General features: G+C 53.1%; 1 protein-coding gene across 1 annotated transcript; it reads right to left on the bottom strand.

Annotated features, from left to right (window-relative positions):
- Window positions 1-1,684: 1,684 nt before the first annotated feature.
- Window positions 1,685-22,255, bottom strand: LOC117003401 (proton-coupled amino acid transporter 1-like). The gene is made up of 11 exons (XM_033073320.1): window positions 22,220-22,255; window positions 18,763-18,910; window positions 18,010-18,100; window positions 17,334-17,422; window positions 17,008-17,103; window positions 16,207-16,291; window positions 13,943-14,161; window positions 13,607-13,705; window positions 12,118-12,284; window positions 7,116-7,285; window positions 1,685-4,441 (listed from the first exon to the last, which is right to left on the bottom strand). The coding sequence occupies exons 2-11, from the start codon at window positions 18,903-18,905 to the stop codon at window positions 4,173-4,175; spliced, it is 1,428 nt and encodes a 475-aa protein (XP_032929211.1). The 5' UTR covers window positions 18,906-18,910; window positions 22,220-22,255; the 3' UTR covers window positions 1,685-4,172.
- Window positions 22,256-22,924: the final 669 nt, after the last annotated feature.

Below are 22,924 nucleotides of genomic sequence, written 5' to 3'. Positions count from 1 at the left end.
CTTGTCCCCGTGGCTGTCACAGACTCACACTGAATGCAGCTGTGCACGGTCCTGCCAACAGCAGGGACTCCGTGCTGTACCCCAGAAAGACTGGCCAGCACTGCCTGGAATCTCTGACCAGAGAGGGGCACCAAGGCTGCTGAGCATGGGTCTACCTGTTTGTCCTTGTGCTTGGAAATGTATTGTTTCTTCGTGAGAGGTTTTCTTTGGTTGGTTGTTTGATGTAACTTTTTTTTTGTTGCTGAATTTTTGGAAAGTATTAAAAGAGTTTGGATTTTTTTACTATTATGATTTTATTCAGTATCTTGGGGATTCTCTTTTAAATAAATAGGACATCCTTGCCTAGCTCCAGCCAAGGGAATAACAGCCTCATTTGGGCACCAAAAGCTTTCAAAAAAGTACCAAGAGAGCAAGTTTAAAACTTTTTGGAGGATCCTGTTAAGTGCCAGAGGGATGGGACACAGGTCCACAGTGAGCTGTCTTGCTTTGGGAAGCCATGGGGTATCTCAGCTCAGGAGTAAAGGGGTTGAAAGGACCCAAATTGAAGCCTTTGATCCCTAAGAAACACCACCTGTTTTACCTCTCAAAACTCTCATGCACTTCCACAAAGCTTTTCCACCAGCTCTGCTCAGGAGAAAGTACTCCTGGCCTAGATTAGAACTATTTTATCTAGTTGGTTTTATTCTGCTTGGTAAATTCCTCTGAACATCATCCTAAAATAGTGCATTTCTGTACTTTGTTTTGAGGACATTTAATTTTGAGGTGTCTCAGCAAAAGGCACCACTTTTGCCCATAAGGAAAACACAAATTGTTCTTCCCAGCAGCAGAAGCAGCACAAAAAAGTGGTATTTTCCTTCAGATTTTTCCAGGGTTGCTTTGGCCAGTGGTCACAATACAGGGAAGGTCAAAGGCAACTTGAGATGAAGCTCTTACCCAGGTGAAGTGACACCTGGGAAGGAGCAGCCTCAGTAAAGTCATTTCATGGGATGGGGACAGCCCTGCAATGCTCAGCCCTAAGAAAGGATGGCTGTGGACCCCACCATAGTGACCCTCCAGAGTCAGAAACACCCTGAAGCAGCAGGAGTGCCTGTGCTCAGCTCTCCCTCCTGCCCTGTCATTCAGGTGACCTCAGATCCACAGTCCCCATCAGCCTGCAAAAGCTGCCTAGTTTAAGAAAAAAATTCTGCCAGATTTTCTAAAGATGAACTTTTTATAGCACTGATTTCCCAACAGCCCTGTAATGACACACTGCAATGGCATGAATTATTCAGCAGTAAGGATAAGCCAAGCTGCAGCAGTGCTGGCAGAGTCTTCCAGTGTGGGCTGACTTTTGCTCCTTTGATCTCCAGGGTGGATCAGCAGCAGTTCAGCATCCCCCATCTTTATTCACATGCCAGGCTCTTTTTTTCAGCTGCAGCCTCACTTTTGGCAAAATAGGGAGATGAGAAACCAAGGCCCAGCTTTGGTGGGGCAGAGAAAAGCCCAGCCCATAAGCTGTGCCCACAACCTACTTGCACAAATGAGGTCAAAAGAATAATTTTCCAGGCAGCAAAGCTGGAACACTTTTATTTGAAACCCTTGCTAGGAGGGGAAATTTTGTGTGCTGTGTGGGGGTGGGAGCAGCAAAGGATGGGATCCTGCTCTCACTTCTTCTGGAAGAAAAACCCACACTTCACAGCTGAAAGCCTTTCCACATAAAAAATAGATCATATTTATTGATTAAAGTAAGATACATGATTCAGGTGCAGCACCAGCTCTGCTGCTGGGCAGCCACCCGTGCTGTATGCTGACAATATCCATAGGCACAAGACATGGACGTGACCATTGCAATATTTACACAGACAATTTTCTTGGTTACTGAGCAGCCTACAGTACACAAGTGTCAAGTTTTCATGTCCATCAAGTCCTGTGCCAGCTCCCCCTGGCTCAGCAGAGCCCCTCACACAATGTGTGCCACCAGCACATCTGCCCCATCTTCAAACACCCCTGCTCATCCCAATAAAAGGGAAGAGCTCAAAACCCATTTAATGCTTCTGTGATATCCCAGTCCCCTTGGAAATGAGGTTTTCACTGCTGCTTGCAAAGTGAGTTTAGATGCCAGGAGCCTCCTCGGCAAACCCACTGATGCCCAGTGCCAGGTTGGGGCCATGCCTTGGCACACAGCTGTCCCTAAAATGTGGCCAGCCTTCTTAGAGTGCACTTCTAGCAGGCCAACAGGAAGCATCAGACATTGCCTGCTCCTCACAGTACACCTTCATCTGCTTGGTAATTCTGACTCAAACCAAACCCCAAGGGCCATGCTGGGGTCAGTACACATGAATATTGCACTTGTCCCGCCCGTGTCATGCCCTGGAGCCCCTTCCCAGTCCTGGGTGCTTCCTCCCTATCCCCATGGTGCCCCTCCAGAGGGAGGATTTGAATTAAAGCTTTGCTCTGCTCCTGACCAAGCAATGCTGGTCATGCCAAAACCTTCCCCAGCAGAGTCTTGGAGGAGATGAGGTGAGCCCCAGGAAATGCAGGGAGCAGAAGAGGGGCTGAAAAGGGGCAGTGGCGTGGCACAGACCCATCCCAGACCTGGCCATGGGTCCATGTACCAGCATGTGGCACCCAGAACTGCCAGCAAAGGGACACAGTGCAGATACAAGCACCACCCAGGGAGAGGCAGGCTGCAGGGACATGCTCCACACAGCCTTGTCCTCACAGAACCTGGTCAAACACCAAAAATAACCACAAACCTCACCCTCCACCAAAGATGGGAACACAGCCCACTGGTGCTGTACTCACCCTCTTTTCCCACCACCAGCAGCCTTTGCCCACCCCCAGGGAAGGGCTGCAGTGGAATGAGAGATGAAGGCTCTCCAAAGAGAGCTGGCATTTGGGAGATGCTGTGCTAGCAGGCAGGAGTTTGGCCTCTCCTGTCGAGGATGCATTTTCTCCCTTGTCTTAAAAAAGTAGAAATCCAGCAGAAAGGCAAGGAAAGTCTCTAGGGAGGAAGCTGGGCTCTCAGAGAAAGGAAAGCAGCAGTGCCACAGGACCATCCCCACCAGGCATGCACCAGCCACAACAAAAGAAGCAACAGGAGCACAGGGAGAAGTGCCAGGGAGCTGCATCCTTATGGGAGGAGAAGAGCTGGGCGGAAGCAGAGGATGCAGAGGGAGTGGAACCAGGAGAGGAAGGGTTAAAACCAGAAATATTATAGAGTTTTTGTGTGTGATTTGACATTCAATATCGGCCTGCAGATGCAGGCAGAGCGTGCCAGGGCCAGCTCAGGCACTGTAAACAAGGTGATGTATTCTTGTGGCATGTGGGCAGCATGTGGTGGCCCCTGGGGACACCCCATCCCACCCAAAGGGGACCAGGCTCAGCCCCTCGTTTATGGCAGAGCCTGTTTGCACCCCACATGCCTCAGTTCTGTAAAGCTTCTGAAAGCCAAGTATTGGGTTGTGCGCTGGATGGGCATAAAGAAGTGTCACTACAGAAAGCGTGGGCCAGGGGTCAGCAAACCCCCCCAGGCCAGGGAGGTGCCATGCCCATTGCCCAGCTCAGACTTCCTGCTCAAGGCAGCTGGAAACAGAGCTGGAGCACTGCAGGAGCCAGTGCCCACAGCTGGGGATCCCACTGAGAGAGAGCTGTGGACCCCAGCATGCTCTGCACCTCAGGCTCTGCCCACCCTCCCCACAAGGTTGAGGGGAAGGAGGGAGCTCCATGCTCTCTAACCTGAGCTGAGGTTTGCCTGTTGCTGTAAAAATAAAGTGCTCAAGGAAAAAAAAAAAAATCAAACTGGCACAAAAAAGAGTAGTCCCTGTTCCCTGCCCTGACTGAAGGGACAGGGGAAATACGGAAAGGTTGGGATTTAAAAAAATAATAAAATAAAATCAAATCTACATCCCTGGGATTCCTCACCTCTCAAATGCCTATTTACAGAGGAACTACTTCGCTCTACCACCTGCCCTAAGAGCCCCGAGGGAAGGCACTGCCCCAGCCTGGATCCCACCTTCCAGACGGAGCCCAGGGCAGGATCCTGCTGATCGGTGCTCACAGCCCCGTCCCCTCACAGACCAAACCCTCCAGCTCCCCAAGAGGAGAGGGGAGGCTGTTCCCAGGAGAGCAGTGCCCGCTGTCCATGCACTCCCAGCTCAGCATCCCGAGGGGCCGGCAGGGTGAGGGGATGCTCACTGCACCAGGACAGTGGTGCCGTTCACCACGGTGGCCGCAGGCGCCACCAGCTCCACCAGCGCCTCGTAGGTGCCCACCACGAAGCCCACGAAGCCGAAGAGGCTGATGGCGATGTCCTTGGCAATGACCAGGGGGTGCATGCCCTCGGAGTAGTAGGTGGCGATCTCCAGCAGCGGGGGGAAGATGAGAGCCAGGGCGCTGCTGCTGACGGAGCCCACCAGGGAGATGACGAGGTCCAGGCGCGGGATGAGGATGGCCAGCACGCCTGGAGAAGGAACGGACACGACATCAGTGCTGCCACCTCCCAGATGGCACGAGGCTCCTCCCTGTGTCAAAGCTAGCAAAACCCCACCCAGGGATGCCACTGAGTCACACCTCTGCCCTCCTCCCTGACAGAAGACAAGGTTGCATATTTTTCCGGCAACTCCTCCTCAAGAAGCAATTAAGCTGTTAAATTAACAACTCTTTTTGTCGCCCTGGGCGCCACCAGAGTGAGCTCCAGGGCTGAGCAAGATGGGTGCCGCTGGCTGCCAGCATTCCTGAACCCCCTGTGCGAGTCAGCACTCCTGCTCCCCACACCTGGGGAGCCATAAAGCCTCAGAAACCCCATAAAAGCACGAGAAGAAGAAAAAGGCATCTCCCCCCACCCCAAATCAATCCATGTGGTTTGCGTGCGTTTTGAGCGGCTCCAGCAGCAGCACGCCCACGGCACAGCCTGCGGGAGAACATTTGTTAGGACTCATTTGTTAGGTGAAAACTGCAGCCAAGGAAAATCCCCCTGGGAGACTCCTGACAGCTTCAGCTTAGCAGTAGGCACTGCAGGATATTCCTCTTCTCCTCCTGCACAGCACCAGGAGAGGAGACAGAGGGATGTCACCAGAGCTCTGCACAACACTAGAGAACCCTCTGCAAGCAAAGCAGAGTTCAGTGTTTAACCAGTGACCAAGAGAAATAAATTGGTTTATTGCTTTGAAAGCTTTTCTGCTTAGAAACAGGAGACACTTAGAACCATGGTAGGTACAGCCCCTGTGGAGAAGGGACATCGCAGGGCTCCTTACTGGAGGGATATGTTCTCTCCCTGGTCATGGAACTTCAGAAGAAGGAAGGCTTGAGAGATTGACTGTGCCACCACTGCAACACTGCTGTCATCTGGATAAGCCTAGAGATAACCATCCCTTCACCACGGGAAACAGCAACAAAGGTCCTGAGCCAGTTTATCCTGGTGCTTAGCCCTGAAGAGCCAAAGGAGTGCTCTGCTAGTGACTGCTGCAAGCAGCATCCCTGCTCCAGCAGCCTCTGAGGACAGCACAGCAGCTCCTCTCCAACAGCATCCTCAGCCCACCCTACACTGCTTTTTAGACTCAAAAATAAACAAAATTACTAACTCCCCTCTAAAACAAGCAGATTTGAAGCACCAGCTGCAGTCCTCAGCCTCCGGGGAAACGGTCTAATTTCTGCAGGTATTAATTCAAAGGGGTTTTAAGCATGCTGGTTTTGAAGTTTAAGCTTGAAAGACACCCATACACGAGATTGCATCCTCTCTTTGGAAGCCAAAGCCCTGGTGGGGGCTTGTTGTGCGGCCACACAATCATCCAATGAATATTCATGCAACCCCCCTAATCGCTTTTATCCTCAGCAGGAGCCACAGAGATCCCTTACAGAGAAGGGTGAGGGGAGGAGGTACAAAGGAACCTGCATCCTTCCACCAACACCTCTGCTGCCTCCCTACCCCCAAACAGGAGGGTACAGCCACTGCAGATGCCTAAAGCCATCCCATCTCTCCAAGCCTTCACTTCCACGGCTTGGCACAGCCCAACACCCTCCAGGAGAGGCTCCAACCCCACAAGCAAGTTACAAGTTCACCCACAGCACGAGGGTGGCCAGAGCATATCACCCAGCATGGCAGGATTTCATCCCTGCACCCTCTGAGGACATCAAAGGCTTCAGCAACTCAGCACACAGGAGATGAGCCTTGCCCACTTCTGTTAATGCAGCACTTCTGGCCTTTTATTAGTGAGAGCCAGAAACAGCAGCACCCTGCTCTCAGCCAGCTCCACCACCCCTGAGTTAGCATCAGGCTCCTCTCAAATCCACACCGAAGCCAGCTGGGACGCAGGGCCAGCTCTGGTGCATCAAGCCATGGAGCAGAGCTCCATTTCAGCAGGGGACGCCAGGGAGCTCAGTCAAGCATCTCAGCTGTGCTGACAACAGCAAGCATTTAGTCTTCAGGAGTCAAAGCCAGCCAAAATCAGATACCACCACATTTCACTCCAAACCTTTCCAAAAGGTCCACCAGGTTCGAGCCAGGAGCCTGTTCCACCAAAACCTCACTACAGGCACCACACACCATGAAGGGAAGGGACCCTGTGGGGCTGCTCCAGGCACACCTGCCCAGCAGCACACTCTGGGCAGCACACCAGCGCTCTGGTTATGGGTCACCTACCCCTGTCAGTTGTCTCCTGCTGTGCTCCATGCTGCAATGAGTGCATGGGCACAAGAACACCCCATCCCTCACAGTCAGTGACTCCTTTGCAGTCGTGTGCCCATCACACAGGCACGAGGAGCCTGGCTGCACACTGCCTACAGAAAACAGCCCCTAGGCTGGGCTGCCCTGGCACTGAACCCTGGGCTGGGTGTTTCATGCAAACCCTGCTGGGACTCAACATTCCACAAAATTGGCATCACCAGGCCTGAGGCTCCATGGGGATCTGCCAGTTCTAAACAATGCAGTTTATTACTCCTCCACTGAGAAGACTGGTCCCATACACAGGGGGCAAAGGACCACTGCTGCTCCTTGGAGGCCACTTGACCCACTGATTTGTATTTCCCAGGCCCAGTGACTGCCAGCTGTGAGGGCTTGAGCAGCAGGGCCGAAGGTTCAGTGGGAAGGAGGTGCCACAGCCTCATGGGGAAAGTCAGACGAGCTGGTTGGTACTCACAGGTCACACAGACCAGGGCCATCCTGAGGAGCAGGTTGACCAGCCAGCCCCAGCGCTCCGACACCCGGGCCACGAGGGGAGGGATGATGATCTCAGCAGGCACGTAGAACTGCACAGCGTAGGTGAAGAAAATCCCAAAGGAGAAGAGCAGCTTGACAGCTTGGTACAGCCTGCAAAAGTCAAGGACACAATGAGATAGGCTCTTGCTCCAGCCCTTGCAACATCAATGGCAGAAAACAGAAGGGGAATGATCTCCAAGGACTTCTGTGAGCCAGGGGTCTCAACTCCTGAACACTCTTAGAAAATTAGGGGTGATGCATTTAATTCACAAGGACCTTTACTGAGCAAGAGATAGCACAGACATGTATAGCTGCAACCATGACTGCACATTCCAGCTACTGCTTGGCTTCTGAGGAGAGGGAAGAGGATGGCACTGCTGGGATAAGTCTGGGCTTCCATGCAGAGTGAACATGACAATGTTCCAAAAGCAAAGCGATGTGAACAGGCAACTCAGCCTCCTCCATCAAACAAAAAAGAGCAGCTATTTTTGGAATGCTGCATGATACATGTTTGTGGGGAAGAGTGTTACAAGAGCAGTTTGGGCTGAGCAGAAGGAAGGCAGAGTGCAGACAGGCTGTGAACAGCACCTTGGGCTCACCCCAAGGCAAATCTCACCATGTCCCACATCCTGCAGTGATACAGTGTGGCTGCAGGAGAGAGCCTGTCACAGGTGACCAAAAGGCACCTCCCAGCCCCTCCTCTGCCCTCAGCTTCCCAGCAGCAGAAAAAGCCTCTCCAAAAGAGAAGTAACCTCATATATGGTCCCAACCCTTCCCCAACTCAAGACACACTAACCAATCAGGAAAGAAGGGTTCTGGCCATACCACCTGGGTAAATATGGGGTGGATCCAATCTGAGGGATGTATCTGGCTCCTGCCTTCCCTCTACCTTCCTTCTGCCTGTGCCCTTCTGTATGCTGGGTCTGAGCATCCACCTTCTACAACAGCCCTAAATCAGAGAAATCCAAGTATTCCTATGCAAGACAGCTGTGAACACTAGTGGCAGAGTCCAGAGTCAAACATTTCCCACAGATGGAGTTAGGGATCACCTAAGTGAATGGAATGTTACACAAGTCTATGGGACCACACCGGATGTATTCAAGATTGCAGCCAGCAGGAGCCTGAAGCCACCTTATCATCTTCAAAAGAGCAAGGTGCTCAGGGAGAGGTGCTGCTGCCTTGGGAGAAGAATAATATTCACCTTCAAGAAGGATGAGGGAAGCTACAGGCTAATCAGCCTCACCTCAATCCCCAGAAGAGTATGGATTCAGTTCTCCTGGCATCCATTTCCAGGCACATACTGGACAGTGAACAGCCATCAAGGATTTGCCAAGGGGCAATCATTGAGATATCCTCATCAGTGACCTGGACGAGCTTTCTGTGACCCAAAGCACATTCTCAGCAAATTCCAAGCAAAATCAAATTGGAGGAAATGGCTGACACAGCTTGGAGCAACAACATGATATCACAGGCAAAGTTCAAGTGCAAACACAAATTCCCACATGTGGGAAGGGCTGGGGCCAGGAGAACATCTTGGTGGGCAGCAGACTGAACATGAGCCAATAGCAAGACCCTACAGTGATGAAGGTGAGTCAGAAAGCAGGCTGTGTTAGCAAAAGCACAGCCGGGAGGTTCAGGATAGATATCAAGGGATTATTTTCTTGTTTGGGGCTTGTGCATCTTGAGTATTGTATGCAGTCCTGATACTCCCAGGACAGGACACTGACTTACTCTGCAGAGCAAGTTGAGTACAGGCTACTAAGATGGCTGGGGGTGGAACATGATGTAAAAAAAGAGGCTGCAAGCCCTGGGCACGTTCAGCATGATGAGACGGTTCAAAGGGGATATTAATGTCTTCAGCTGCCTAATAGGAAGGCATGGAGGAAAAAATAACAGGCTCTTGGAGTTGCACACAGAAGAACCAGATGCAGTGGGACAGAGCTGCACCTCCAAAGGATGGTAAAGGGCCAGAAGGGCCTGGACTGGCAGGGAATCACTGTCCCTACTGATACTCAACACTTAAGCTGGCCCTTCTATGAGCAGGTGAGAGGACCCAGTGATCCCATGGTATCCTCTCCAACCTGAATTACCCTGAGGTTCCAGAAGCAAACCAAACACAAAGTTATCTCCAGAGTCCAGAGTGCACCCGTGCAGCCATAAGTGTGCACAGGAGCCTGGAGCCACCAACCCAAGGCTGTTATATCTTATCATTGTATTCCCAATAAAGTGATTCTACAGAAGGCATAAAGTGCTCCAGGGCAATCCAAGATGAATAGTTGTTACTAAAAAAAAAAGTACAGAAGAAGGTTGTGTCCTGCACAGGTCAGGAACCAGGACAAGAAGATCAAAGGGCATTTTAAATACCAAGAAGAGGAAGAATTCAAGCATTACCCTTGATCCATGGAAAACACAGGCCCATGCAGGGCCTTGGAGAGACACTCTGTCAACCACAGCAACACCTGCATCAGCCAGACTGCCATGCCAGGCCATCCCAAAAGGCTTCAAGAAGTGAAATCCCCTCCTGGGACCATAAGCTCTATCATTACCTACCTTCAGCTGGCCACATGCAACCCAACCGTTTCCCCCTCACTACAGCATTTCTTCACCCTTCAGATGGTGCAGTGAGGCAACCCTTCCTAGGAGGCAAGGAGGGATTTCTGCACAGCAGCACTGTATTTTGGACACTGTGGTTAGACCTGGGCACTGGGAACTGACACACTCCTCATTTGAGGAACCTGTGGTTTCAGAGAAATGAGACTGGAAAAGTCCTTAGTCACCCTGTAACTCAACAATTCATGAAACATTCACCAAATCTGCTCCAGAGACCTCCAGGCAATGGCTACAGTTAAGGAAGGTTGCAGCACCTCCACCACAATCCTTGCCTTGTCTCCCAGGCTGCAGGCAAGTCCCATGACTTCTCACCCACATCCCTTATGACCAGCTCCTGCAGCCTAGCCTTTTACTGCTAGGAAAAAAAACCCCATGGGTGAAGCAGGATGGACAAGACATTCACTTCAAGAGCAAGTCTTCACACAACACCTTTGGTTTAATCCACAGGAGCTGTAGTGAAGACTTTATCTCATCTATCACAGCCCTTACTTGAGATAACCCATTCCAAGTCCAACATCCACTGCCAAGAGGCAACATGCACAAACACCAAGGTGTGATGTGTGCTGAGTGACAAGGATCACAACATACCTTCCCTGCAGCTGCCCTGCCATGAGCCTAGGCTTCCTCAGACACTGCTTCCAAAGGGCTAATCTCTTCTCCCTATCCAAAAAACCCTATGCTTATTTTTAGAAAAGTAACTTTACAATATTTTATTTTCAGAAAAGTAGTTTACTTTAAGAAAAAACAGAAGGTGTGGATACTCCTAGAAACATGGATTTACACGGATTACTGCTGGAATCATGCACTCTTCTCTCTGTAGCCAGCCATGTCATAGTAATCTCATGTTCTAAGGGAATGTCATTCTTCAGGGCAAACAGAGTCCAGATTCCCTGCAGAAGCCCCTTTGCAGCATTTCAGGTCAGCAGATGTCATTGCAGGTTGTGGCATGCAGAGCCCAAACCTGGAAAACACCTGCTTTCCACCTTCAGGAGATACAGCAGCATCTCATCCTTCCACACTGTACTTCAGTGTGTACTGAGCTGAAGGGATTCACACCTCCTGTGCTTGGTATGGTGGGATTCAGACCTCCCCACAACACATCTTTCCCTCCTCACTGAGAGCAGGGACCTGGCAGAGCTCCCAAACCCTGCAGGGGACAAGACAAGGCTCTTGGCAGGAGCAGGATCTTCTATCACACCAACACCAACACTCAACTGAAAAGAAACCCACACAGCAACAATTAAAGCAAAACCAGGCTCTATTTTTGTCAAATCTTTGCTGTCTTCAGAGCCCCAGTGACTCAAAACTTGAGTCCTGCCCAATTTACTCCAACGGTGAGACAGTGATCACATGCAAGGTGCTGGGTGCTACTAGGAGCAGAGAGGATGGGCTGAAGTGGAGGACAGGCACCCCCAGCTCCAGGTCTTACCCTGGTCTCTTGCAGGATTTAAAGCCAGCAGAGACCATCAAAGAGGATTGCTTACATTTCTCCTGTGAATGAATATGGAGCCATGACACTGAGCAGCCACCCATCCTCAAGGACAGAGCAGCTCACAGCTTGGGCAGCTGCTGCAGCAGCCACCAGCCCTGGCAAGAGGAGAAAAAACCTCTCCAGGCAGGCAGGCATGGGGTCAGGCCACAGGGCTCCAGACAGAAACTGGAGCATCTCAAGAGGCTTCACCAGATCCCCAAGGACAGACAGGTTTGGAGGCTGCTGCACAGCTCAGCCCCCACAGAAGGAAGGGGTATCCTCATGGCACCAGTGCTCATAGGCAAAGCATTGGCTCAAGATCAGCCACATCCAGGCACAATGTAGAGTCAAGAAGTGGGAGTTCGAGCTCCAGGGCCACAAACCAGGAGCACAACCCACACATGAAGATGTCACATCTCACTCCCTCTGGGAGCTCCCAGCTTTGGGTTGGTTTTTCATGTGCTACATTTGAGGAAGAGAAGTGGATTTTGCACAATCCAGTGATGTTCTGGTATGGCTACGTGGGGGTTGTGTTCAACACCTGCTAGTCAGCTGAGCCCCAAAAAGATGGCACAAGGCTCCAAGAAAAAGGCAAAAGCTGCACCTACCCAGGCAGGGACCACCAGGGACCTTGATGAAGCAGCCTGAGCTCCAAAACCAGGCTCAGACATTACAGCAAAAAGCCTCTTCCAGCCCATGCATCTGACAATCCTTGTCAAACTCCTTGAAGTTTGCCTATGGCACAGTTCCTCAAGCTCACCCAGATTAGTTCCCATAAGGAGTGAGGCCCCCCTCTCCCACCTGCCTGTCTGGGCCCCTCATTCCTCATCCCTCAGTCCCTCCACTGCCCACAGGAACTCACCAGCAGTTGGGCAGGTTGAGTGTTATGCTGGCCTGAATGTCTGCCCCGAAGCGCAGGTAGCCCAGGACACTCAGGCTGATGTACAGGATGGTGACAATGGTCATCCCCACATAGAGGATCACTGGGAACTGCCGGGGTTTCTTCATCTTGTTTTCCAGAGGCAGCACCTGGGAGAAGAGGAGGAGGATGACAGAGCAGCAGGTTGCTTGTTGCTCTATACCACTTAGCCCCAAAAAATACTGTACTGGAGATCTGATTTCTGTGCTCCCGCTGGAGACCTTCACACTTGGCACAGATCACCCACACCCTTGTCTTAAAGATGAGACCTGCTCCCTGCCCTTGGCAGGAGCTGTGCCCAGTGCTGGGTCTTGGGGCAATGCCAACCACCCCAGACCTTGGGTGCATTACACTCTGCACCCCAAAACAGCACAGCCATGCCCACTGTTTTATACCGTTGTATTTTCCCCATCAAACTTTGGAAAGACCAAGACACACTCTCCTCTGCTATCAAGACTGTCTCCTCTTATCAAGATATCAATTAGGCAGGACAATAAAAAAATTCTCTCACAATAAAAATTCTCTCACCTCTATACTCCTAACACTAAACATAAGCCTTCAGCAAACAATTTTATAGCTGTCCTTGGGAGATGCTGATTTCAAAAAGAGACACAGTGGCAGATCTGGTGAGGAGGCAGGACAGGAAAAACTTTTATTTGCTTCTTCACCTCCAAGTCATGCAAGGAAGAGAGCATTTGTGCCTCAGTACTGGCAAGAACTCTCTGCCCAGGGCATAGCATTCAATAAACACTCCTCCTGTAACGGATTTGGCCCTCTCCAGCCCTGTGTTTACACAGCCAGCTTATATTAAGAGATGAAAACATTTTTTCCTTCTTTGAAGCGAGGTCCCGGAAACAACCCACAACATCTTAGAGAGTCATTAAGCTCTCCACCCACCCACCCAGCTTTTTTCACAGACACACTTGGTCTATTTACAGCATCTTGCATGAGAGGCCCATTTGCATGGGCAGGCTGGGGCCACGCGGCTGCCAAAGGGAGATCTTGGTGCCTCCACAGCAGGGTGGGAAGGATCACATCTTTTCATGCCACACTTTTTGGCCTCCCATTTAGGCAAGTGCAGGATCCAGACTGGTTAACAGGACTCAGGACAATTCCTCATCTGCAGGTCAGCCAGCAGAGCCCAAGGGCACAGGCTGGTGTGATTCCCAATCTACTGCCAGATAAAGCCACCTCCAAAGCAGTAACCAACCTCCTGAGGTTTGGAGCACGTGTTCCTCCAGCCTCAGATGGAAGCACCAGAGTTTGACCCAGGAGATAGCCTGGAGCTAAAGTTAACAGCATCATCCAGAATTTGGGCTATTGTCAGAGAAATTCAGCTGCAACTGCAGCTGCAAAGCAGAGCAGGTGCTGCAAGCCTGAGCAGGGCTGAGCCCCCTGTGCAGCAGTCCCACTGTCACATGCCCAGACTTACCACACCAATGCCTTCAAAAGCAAAGATTGCAGTGCCGAAGAACAGAGGGTAGGTCTTCCAGGCTGCTGCTAGAGGCAGGTTTCTGGGATCAGGAATGTCCTGGAAAAAAGCCCGTGCAGAGTTCAGACACAGGGAGGATCAGGAAGACCTGGCCTTTTCCCATCATTCCCTTTCATAGCCTCATGCTGCAGGGAAAGCCCCAGAGCAGAGGGAACCACCATGCCCACAGGAACAAGCAGTAACCCACAGCATCCAAATACCCCATTGCCAAGCTCCCTCCACCTGCCAAAACATGGGACAGCACAGAAATGAAGGAGGGGAGCCATACACACATACCCTGACAATGTACTGGTAGATCACAACAAGGCTGACAAGCATGGCCACGTTGGCCAGCATGGAGAAGATGGACAGGACCTTGAGGTTCTGGATAAATGTGAGCAGCACCACGAAGGGCAGGATGGAAAGCATGTACAGGCGGGAGTCCATGGTGGGGGTCATCACCACCGTCCTGTTTGAGCTGCAGTCATTGGTGGTCCCGTTTGCAGCAGACACAACCTGGGGAAACACAGGAAGCCCTGGTGAACCCCCATCACACAGGTGTAAAAGATCTTAGCAGCCCATCCCAGGTGGGTCAGAGTACCCCAAGAGCTCACTTCAAACACAGCTAGCTGATTAAAGTCAAACCAACACGAGTTTTCAGATAGCTCTGAAGCAAATCCCTGTTATCTTGCAGGGAGCAGAGGTAGGACTGGCTATGGCACCTGAGCCAGGACAGCAAATCCTGCCCAAGCCCAGGTTCACCAAGCAGGAGGACTCAGCAGCCAGGCACACAGAGGGCAGAGAGCACAGGATGCATGTTTGTACTGCCTACGAGGTCAGTTGAGAAGAGAGGAAAGAGGCACTGAGTGCTATTTCCAAAGGTCCTTTTCCTCTTGTTGCACCAGGTTGTTATCTGTCACACAGTGACTTTCAGTCTTTCAGTTACCCAGTGCCCCGTTCACATGCAAGAACATCTGGAAACTACTGCTGGCCCCCAAGTTTCTTGATGACAAATCATCCTTCCTTGGGGACTTTCATTCCAAAGGCCCTGCAGGCCATGTGCTCACTTCTAGAGGTAGCTCAGGTGCAGGAACCAGGTGGCTGAGCCATCCCTCCCAAGAGCATGGGCTCACTGAATCACCAATACAACCATGACCAAGCTGGTTCAGGTACCAGGTCCTGCCCAGTCACTGCAGCAAAGAGTAGCCTGGAAACTGATTCAACCTGCTCCAGAGCAAGTCCTGCCCCAGAGGAGAGGCTGAAGAGCTCTGTGTAAACCAGCATCCTCTGTGAGAGAGGGCAGTGCAGGGCCATACACCCATGGGACAGTGCTGCTCAAGCCCCAGCCTGCCCTGTGTCTTCATGGCTTGCTCCAAAGCCATTTCCAAACCAAAGCCCTGCCCAACACAGTGGCACCTCGCCCAAGGTACCACCTGCACCATGACTCCCCACATAACATGTTATCCCTCACCACAAAAAGAAACAAGCAACACTCCCCCCTCCCCACCCAAAAAAATTCCAAAGCCAAGGGGTTTCCCACCTGTGGCCTAAAAACATGGTGTGGATTTGCAGTTTTTTGCAAATTTCCCTTGAGGGAAAAGCCTTGAGACAACCTTCAGTCTTTGCTGTAAGGGGCTGAGGAGAAAGAAGCCCACCTTGAAGTGGAGCAGGGTCTGTTCCCAGGGGTGGGGGCCAGCAGCAGCCTAGCCCCTGCACACACCTGGTCCCTCCTGCTCTCAGGGCTGGTGGTGTCAGATCACCCATTTACTCCTCCTGCCACCCCACAGTGGGAATCTCCTCAGCTGGAGGAAGAGTCTCACACTGGAGGGACCCCCCTTGTTCCCCAGGAGTCCCCTATGAAGCTGATGGCCATCACTGAAGAGCTGATGAAGGGCACAGCCATGGTGGCAGTGACCAGACCACTGCTGCAAGAGCAGAGCAGGAGCACATGGGGAAAAAAGCTGAGCTGGGGGAGCCTGGGAATGGGGACTCATTATTCCCAGTTTCTTACAGAACAGGAGCCAGCCAAGCAGTTCAGGGTTTCTGTTTATTTCCTCCTGAAGCCTGGCAGGAAGAAACTCTTTCTCTAAAGATGTAATTAAGCTTCAGAGCCACAGGATGAGGAAAGAAACTGGAATGCAAACAGATCCAAGGAATGGAGAAGACAGGTTCACAGCAGGTCCTGGGACCCACACATTACCATCAACACCAATAAACCAATTAACATAGGGGGACAGGACAGAAAAGCCACAGTCCCACTGCTTTTGTCCCTTTCCTGTTGTTCCCTTACTAAGAATGACCCCACTTTTCCTGGACAACATAGACACCTCCAGCAGCTCTGCAAAATCACAGAGATTCTCAGGAAAACCTGCTCTGTTTGAACAGGAAAACCAACCCTCCAAAGTATCTGGGCAGAGTTGTGGACTTTTCCGAGCAGAATATCCTACAGAAACCAGACTTTTGGTGGAAAACAGGGCACAGGACATGGGAGCTAAGAACAGCCCAAGCACCTTTATACCCTCTCACCTCCCCCCGACCCACGAAGGAGGTGTAAGTCCAACCTGTTTTAGATTGTCCGCCAGAAAGACAAAGTACACGCAGCAGAAACCCAGCTGAGTGATGATCAGGAAAAGTCCCACTACACGCCTGGAAAGCAAAAGAAGACCATTTGTCAGCCAGATCACACAGAAATAAGAGCCCACTTGGGTTGCTTTGGGTTGCACTTGCACAGTGCAGCGATACTGCTCGCCCCAAGGTTGGGGTGTACAGGTCAGAGCACAGCCAGTTCACTTCTCTGTGATCAGGAGAGAGGACCTTCTCTCCACCCACCCACAGATCTCAGGCTCTCCAGTCTCCCCCTCCTATCCCTTCCACATGGTCAGGACCAGCCCCAGGAGAAAAGTCTTCTTTTTGGGTTTAGCATCTCCAGTCTGCTGCTGAATTGTCAGAGCTGGAGACAACACTCCCTGGGCGCAGGAAGAGGTGAATGCTCCCATCCCCTAATGTGCAATGATCTGTGTGATGGAATGTGGGACAGAGCAGGGAGCAGCCACTGGACATGTTCCATGTCTAGCAAGATGGGCCAGCACTGCAAGACCCTATCACCCCTTTGTTATGCTGTGGAGACTTAGTCATCCCATGCATTTAGTGTAAGTCACATTTGGCTGTGGACAGTACTGGATCAAAGACATCATCATTACCCTCTGAGGGACACTGAGCACTCAGAGCAGGTGAACCAAACAACATTTTATGTCACTTGTGCTTATCTGCTGACACAGCTCAGTGACCAGAGGCTCTTCTGTCCCAGCTGCAGAACATGCTGGGCTCAAAGACAAGTCCCTGCCTGGGGCAGGGAACAGTACCTTCCCCAGATGGCATGTGTCCTCAGGCAGGCACTGGGAGTTGCCTCCAGCCCATACATCACAGCACCTCCATAGTCCACAAACTGCTTCTGGAACCTGTCCAGAGAAGGGAGAAGAGTCATCACATCAGCCCTGTCTGCTAGTTCCCAAGGCAAACAGTGACATTAAAAGGAAAACAGTTCGTGTAGAAAAGAAGAGCAGTTCCCAAATGAGGCTTTGGCATGGGCAACTTGCTGCTTAGTGGCCTCAGAAAAACCCCAGGGCTTTTTGGGCAAGAGGGAAGAACTGTAGGAGCTGCAGGGCTGAGAGGGGGAGTTGCTCCTTACCTGTTGCAGAAGTGATGGGCACATTTCACCAGGATGCCCATGCAGTGCACAGCCACGACTCCCATCACCAGCAGGCTCAGAGGACCCAGCTGCAGGGAAGACAGGGGGAAGGCTGCACTCTGATGGCCAAAGACAGAGCTGCACGGTACTTTCTACCTCCATGGGCTGTGTGAGTGCAAACACTGCTGGAGGCTGAACCAGAGCTCTGGTGCAGCTCCCAGAAACCAGCCCTTCAGGACCTAGTAACCTGACAGAGCCACGAGCTTGGCAGAAATGATGCAAAAGAAGCAAGCTGGGGCAGTTTGGGTGTAGTAAAGCACTTCCAGAATTGTTTTCCAAACTATCTTGCACATCCCTACTTAGGCAGGTGATGAACAGGTCATGGCCTGGACACAGCGTCCTGCCTGACCCCGGCAGAGAAACCACAGGCCCAGCTCACACAACTCCCCCACACCAGGCAGCAACAATGCAGGAGCAGCAGGAACAGTCTCAGCAGTGAAACTAAGCCACAGAGCTTGGGCTGCAAACATGTGCAAGTCACCAAACACTGAGAGGCGTTGGGGCAGGGACTCAAGCCTCAACACCCCCACACTGGTTATGTGAGCTGTCAGCTGTCCAGTGCCCCAGGGTCACTCTGCCCCACAAGCTCCAGCACAGCAGGGCTGAGCTGCCTTACCAGGATGCCAGCATTCTTCACAGCCAGGGGCAGCCCCAGCAGCCCCGTCCCAATATTCCCCTTCAGCAGATGGATCAAGGTCTGGTACCACCTGAGGGAGAGCAGATGCAGAGGTCATTGTCAGCAGGTGCCCACACCCAGACCATACATAACTTAGCCTGCTAAGGGTCCACAGCAGCTCTGAACTGCTGCAGGGTCATGATCCTGTCCCCTGAACCCAGCTCAGCCAGCTGGGACCAAGTTAGGTATGAAAGCAAAGACTGAACAAACAGATTTTGGGTGGGCATTTGCAAAACCCAGCACAAGCACAGCCCAGCACCAAGAAGTGATTTGAAGGAATCAGTCTCTGCCAGGCAAAGAAAGCATCTTCTGCACACCTGGGTACAAGGAAACCCAGAACATGGCTGCAATGTATCCACATATCCTCTGAATCTGGGCATGCTGCTTGCTTGCCAGAGTTCCTCATTGAATGAACGTGGAGTGGGAAAATATTGGGAAAAGCATCAATCACTGCCCACTGTCAGCAAGCCCAGCTTCACCAGAGAGCAGAGCAACACTGGGGCAGCTGCTCGCTTGGTGCCAGCACCCCAGAGATGTGGGATCACAGCTCTTCCCTCATTACCCTCAGGAGAACTCCCCATAAAACCACAGCTTCACCATCCTCTAGCAAAGTCAACAGGCAGCAGGGAGCCACCACGATCTCCTCCCCCCTCCCCTGTGCCAGGCCAGCCCAGGAAAGAGGGAATCACTCACGTTGTGCCATTGGTCTCCCCGAAGCGCTGGTAGGACTCGGGGTGGGCAAAGCCATTCATGCCGTCAGGAGGGCTCCCCTCCGGTGTGACATCTGTGGAACTGTAGTCATTATAGTCCTCGCTGCGCAGGCGCCGGGTGGACATGGTCCCTGTGGGGACAGCGGCATTAGGGGTGCCCAGCTCAACAGCCCCATTCTCAGGCTTCTTGGGGTCAGCCATTGCGCAGAGAGACAGGCTCGCACTGCCAGAGCAAGGTCTCCTCCAGGGCTTTTATACAGCCACATGCTCCCGCCCAAGCAATCACAGAGTTGGCATGTCCTAAGGTCAAAGGTGCATGGCACATTCCCACTGGCCCTTCCTTCAGGCTCGTGCCCACGTTTGGGCACACCCAGACAGAACAGGGTCAGGAACCTGCAGGCAGAGCCTGAATGTGACCCACTTCATGTCAGGCAAGTGAACTGCATGCCCCTGCTCTAAGGGTGGTGAATGTGACACCACAGGCAGTGGGGTAGGAGGGGACATGCTGGCACTGTGTCTCCTGCTCTGGCACTTGAGACTAGGGCTGTCAGGTGGACAGGCCAGGAAAGTGTAACTGCTTTTAACTCGCACACAGTGTGCTGCAAGGGAACAGCTTGCTCTTGCCAAGGAAGGGAAAGTTTCCTAACTTCTCTTTTTTTTTTTCCTTTTTTTTTCCTTTTTTTTTCCTTATTGAAGATTTTTTATTAAAGAGAATTTTTACAAATATTTATTACACTCCCTCAGAGAGGAGCACAGACCACGTGCTGACAGCAAAACACCTGCCCTAAAGGTTTCACAGCCAAGGAGGTGCCTGTGGGGAAAAGGGGCTTCCCAGGATGAGACACCTGCACAGCCTGGAGCTCTTGCTCCAGCAGAAACTCCAACAGTGTCCAGCAAGCCAGAGGCACCAGCACAAGCCTCACCAAGGACACACATCTCATGCCTTTGTCAGGAGAACAGTCAGCTGGTTCAATTCCCACGCATGCCACACCCAGCATCCCGAATACCCATTGGGAAGGAGCACCAGAGGCAGGGAAATTATGTGTAAGGCTCTTGCGCCACAGCCTGGTGACCCAGTCCTTGCCCCACGGCTCCTCTGGGCTGTCATGCCCCAGGCACCACGCCTGCCCCAGCAGTTCTGGTGCTCCCCATCCCACTCCCTAGCACTGGTAAAGATCTGGGAGTATGAGGAAGCAGCAGAGAAACGTTACTACTGCAAAAAACTGTTTCGTTTCCTGCCAGAGCTCTTCATGCACCCACCAAGTCACGCGAGCGACTTCCAGATGCAGCCTCAGCACAGAGCAGCACATCTGGATGTGCAGGGAACGCTCAGCCCAGGCCATCCAGGCTCTGCCTCACCCCCAGAGCACCCAGGCATTCCCCAGAGCATGGCTCTGCAAACCTGGGTGCCACATGGAAAACCAGCCAAGAGCTGCAACCACTGGGGTCCAGCATGGTGATCAGAAGGGTAGCAGGGAGCAAGGGTTTTTCCTCAGGTATGGATGCTCCAGATTCCAGCTGCTCTGGAGCAGTTATCTAGGCCACAACAGCAGTGCCGTATTTCCTGCGGCACCAGGCAAGACCAGGAGCAGGAAGCAGCAGTGTGTCCCATGGAATACCAGGCTCTGGAGCAGCAGTGAGGCTCCCTGGCTGACAGGCAGGCAATCCAGAGCCAAAGGCAGCACATGCATCACTCCTGTCCAGCCTCCTCCCTCCCCCAGCTGGGACACGCAACCCTGTCCTGAACCGGCTCCGCCACAGGCAGGGACCGGGAAGAGCGGCAGCAGGAGTTTACACAAGGAAAGCGTTAGAAGCTATTTGTCATCGGTGACAGGCCCAAGGGGCAGGACAGAAACCTGGGAGGCTCTGCCAAGCACCACGGGCTGGCAGAGGGCAAGGAGAGTGGGCAAAGGGGGTGCAGGACTGGGTCAGGCATGGTACCCACCCCAAAGATGGCCCGCACAGCATCCAAAGTACCCAGCAGTGACTTAGAGATAAACACAACGTGCTGACATCACTCTGCTTGATCGCTCCCTCTAGATGTTTTTTTTCCCCTTTCAAGCAGGCCTGTCTGCTTTCTGCTTTGAAGAGCCAGAGAAACACACTCATCGTGACTTGCCTGCCTTGTGCCTGGATTAAAGGTTGCGTAGCAGCAGGGAGCGAGCACTCTGTTCTCCCACAATCAACAAGAAAAAGCTGCAAAACTTGTCTCATCCAGACGACAAACCAAAGCAAAACCCCACTGCACCATTCCCTCATCACCGGAAACAGCAAAGGGGGAACATCTACATTCAGTTTCCACTTCAAACCCAACTCCTCAGCCACCTTCATGTGCTTTTTTTGCCACCCACACACAGAATCAATTTCATCCTATTAGGAAAGCTGGAGGGCAGTGACAGCAATTTGTCCCTTATGGTGACAGTCCCATGCCAGAAGTCAAAAGGCAGATGTGACTTGCTGCTGACCCTGACAGCTCTTTCCAGATGAGCTGGGGCTGTGTGTAGATCAGGAAATCTCCCAGAAAAGTGAGCCTCACCGCATAACTCACTGCTGCTTCCCACCATGCATGTTGAAACCTTCATTTCCAAACCACTACTTGTAGTAACCCACCTCAGTGTGACACAAGGGAGAGCCAGTGCTGCCAGATCCCCCTGCCCTGCCTGCAGGGAGGCCACACACAAGTCCCTTCCCCAGACCACCACGTCCATGCCAGCATGACACCTCCCAGTCACAGCATCAGTCCTCTTGTCCCTGTGCTACGCTGTGCTCCCACAGTTCCAGAAAGCCCCCAGACACACCTTTCCAATGTTTCACAGCATGGTCTGGTCCCCACAGACCTCACAGGGAGGCTGCTGGGCACAAACCCCACCAGGCTCCACAGCTCCCACCCCAGCCAGCCTGTGCTGCCCAGCTCCCCCTGCCCCTCCACAGAGCAGCACAGCTGAAGCCTGCAGAGTGTGGGGTTCCCTGCACTCTCCCAGTGCCACTCAGCATCCCGCACCCCTCCTAACACCTCCCATAGGGTGCTGTGCCCCCTTCGCTGCCCGGCACGCCCGGACACTCCGACAGGAGCCCCGTGGCGGGCCAGCCTTCATGCAGGGCATCGCCAGCACGGCCCGGAACACCTATGTCAGCCTCCAGCACCCCCAGGGACCCCCAGCACCCCTGTCAGCTGTCAGGACCCCCAAGCCCTGAGCACCCGCCCATGCACAAGGGCTGCCAAGGAGGCCCTGGAGCCCCGAGCCCCGCCAGCGCGCCCGAGCTGTGCCGAGCACCCAGGCGGGACGGCGGCACTGCCGGGACCCCGCGCACCCACCGCGCCCCGCGGGTCTCTGTGCACGCCGCGGGCTGACAGGCGGCTGACAGGCTGCTGGCAGCCCCCGCCCGAGCCCCCCGGTCCCTGTGCGCCCCCGGGCCCCGCCCCGGTGCCGGTCCCGCACCTCTCCGCCGCCCCGCGCCGCCCGGCCCCGCCGGGCCCGCTCGCTCGGCCGCGCCGTCACGTGACCGCGGCTCAGCTGAGCGCGGCGCGTGCGCGCGGGGAGCGCTGAGGGCGAGGGGCGGGGCTGGGAAGGGTCGGGCTGGGGCGGCGCGGGGCGGTGGCGCCCCCTGGCGGCGGGCGGGCGAGGGGTGCTGGGCGGGTCCGTGAGGGGAAAGGCGGCGGGGCCGAGCCGCGGCCGGGGCTGGGCAGTGCTGGGGAGCAGTGTTGCTGAGCCTGTTGGGCCTGCAGGAGGCTCCGGCGTGCCTTTATCACTCTCTACAACTTCATGAAAGGAGGGTGAAGCCAGGCGGCCTAGGGCTCTGCTTCCAGGCAACCAGTGACATGACAGGAGATTATGGTGTTAAACTGCGCCAGGGCGTGTTTAGGTCGGGCTTTAGGAAGGCTTTTTTCACAGAAAGAGGGATTAGGCTTTGGAATGGGCTGCCCAGGGAGATGGTGGAGTCACCATTGCTGGAGGTGTTTAAGGAAAGACTGGACATGGCCCTCAGCACCATGGTGTGGGGGACAGGGTGTGCTCAGTCACGAGTTGGACTCACAGAGGGAGGTCATGATCACAGAGATCTTCAAGCGAATTGATTCTGTGCTTCTGCGCTCCCCTGCAGCGAGGCTGGTCCTTGGGGCCAGGCCTGCAGAGCCATGCAGGGTT

Source organism: Catharus ustulatus, chromosome 15 (assembly GCF_009819885.2).
Source record: "Catharus ustulatus isolate bCatUst1 chromosome 15, bCatUst1.pri.v2, whole genome shotgun sequence".
Classification (NCBI taxonomy): Eukaryota; Metazoa; Chordata; class Aves; order Passeriformes; family Turdidae; genus Catharus; species Catharus ustulatus.
The sequence above is the reverse complement of the archived record's forward strand: the minus strand, read 5'-3'. Positions and strand labels throughout refer to the sequence as shown.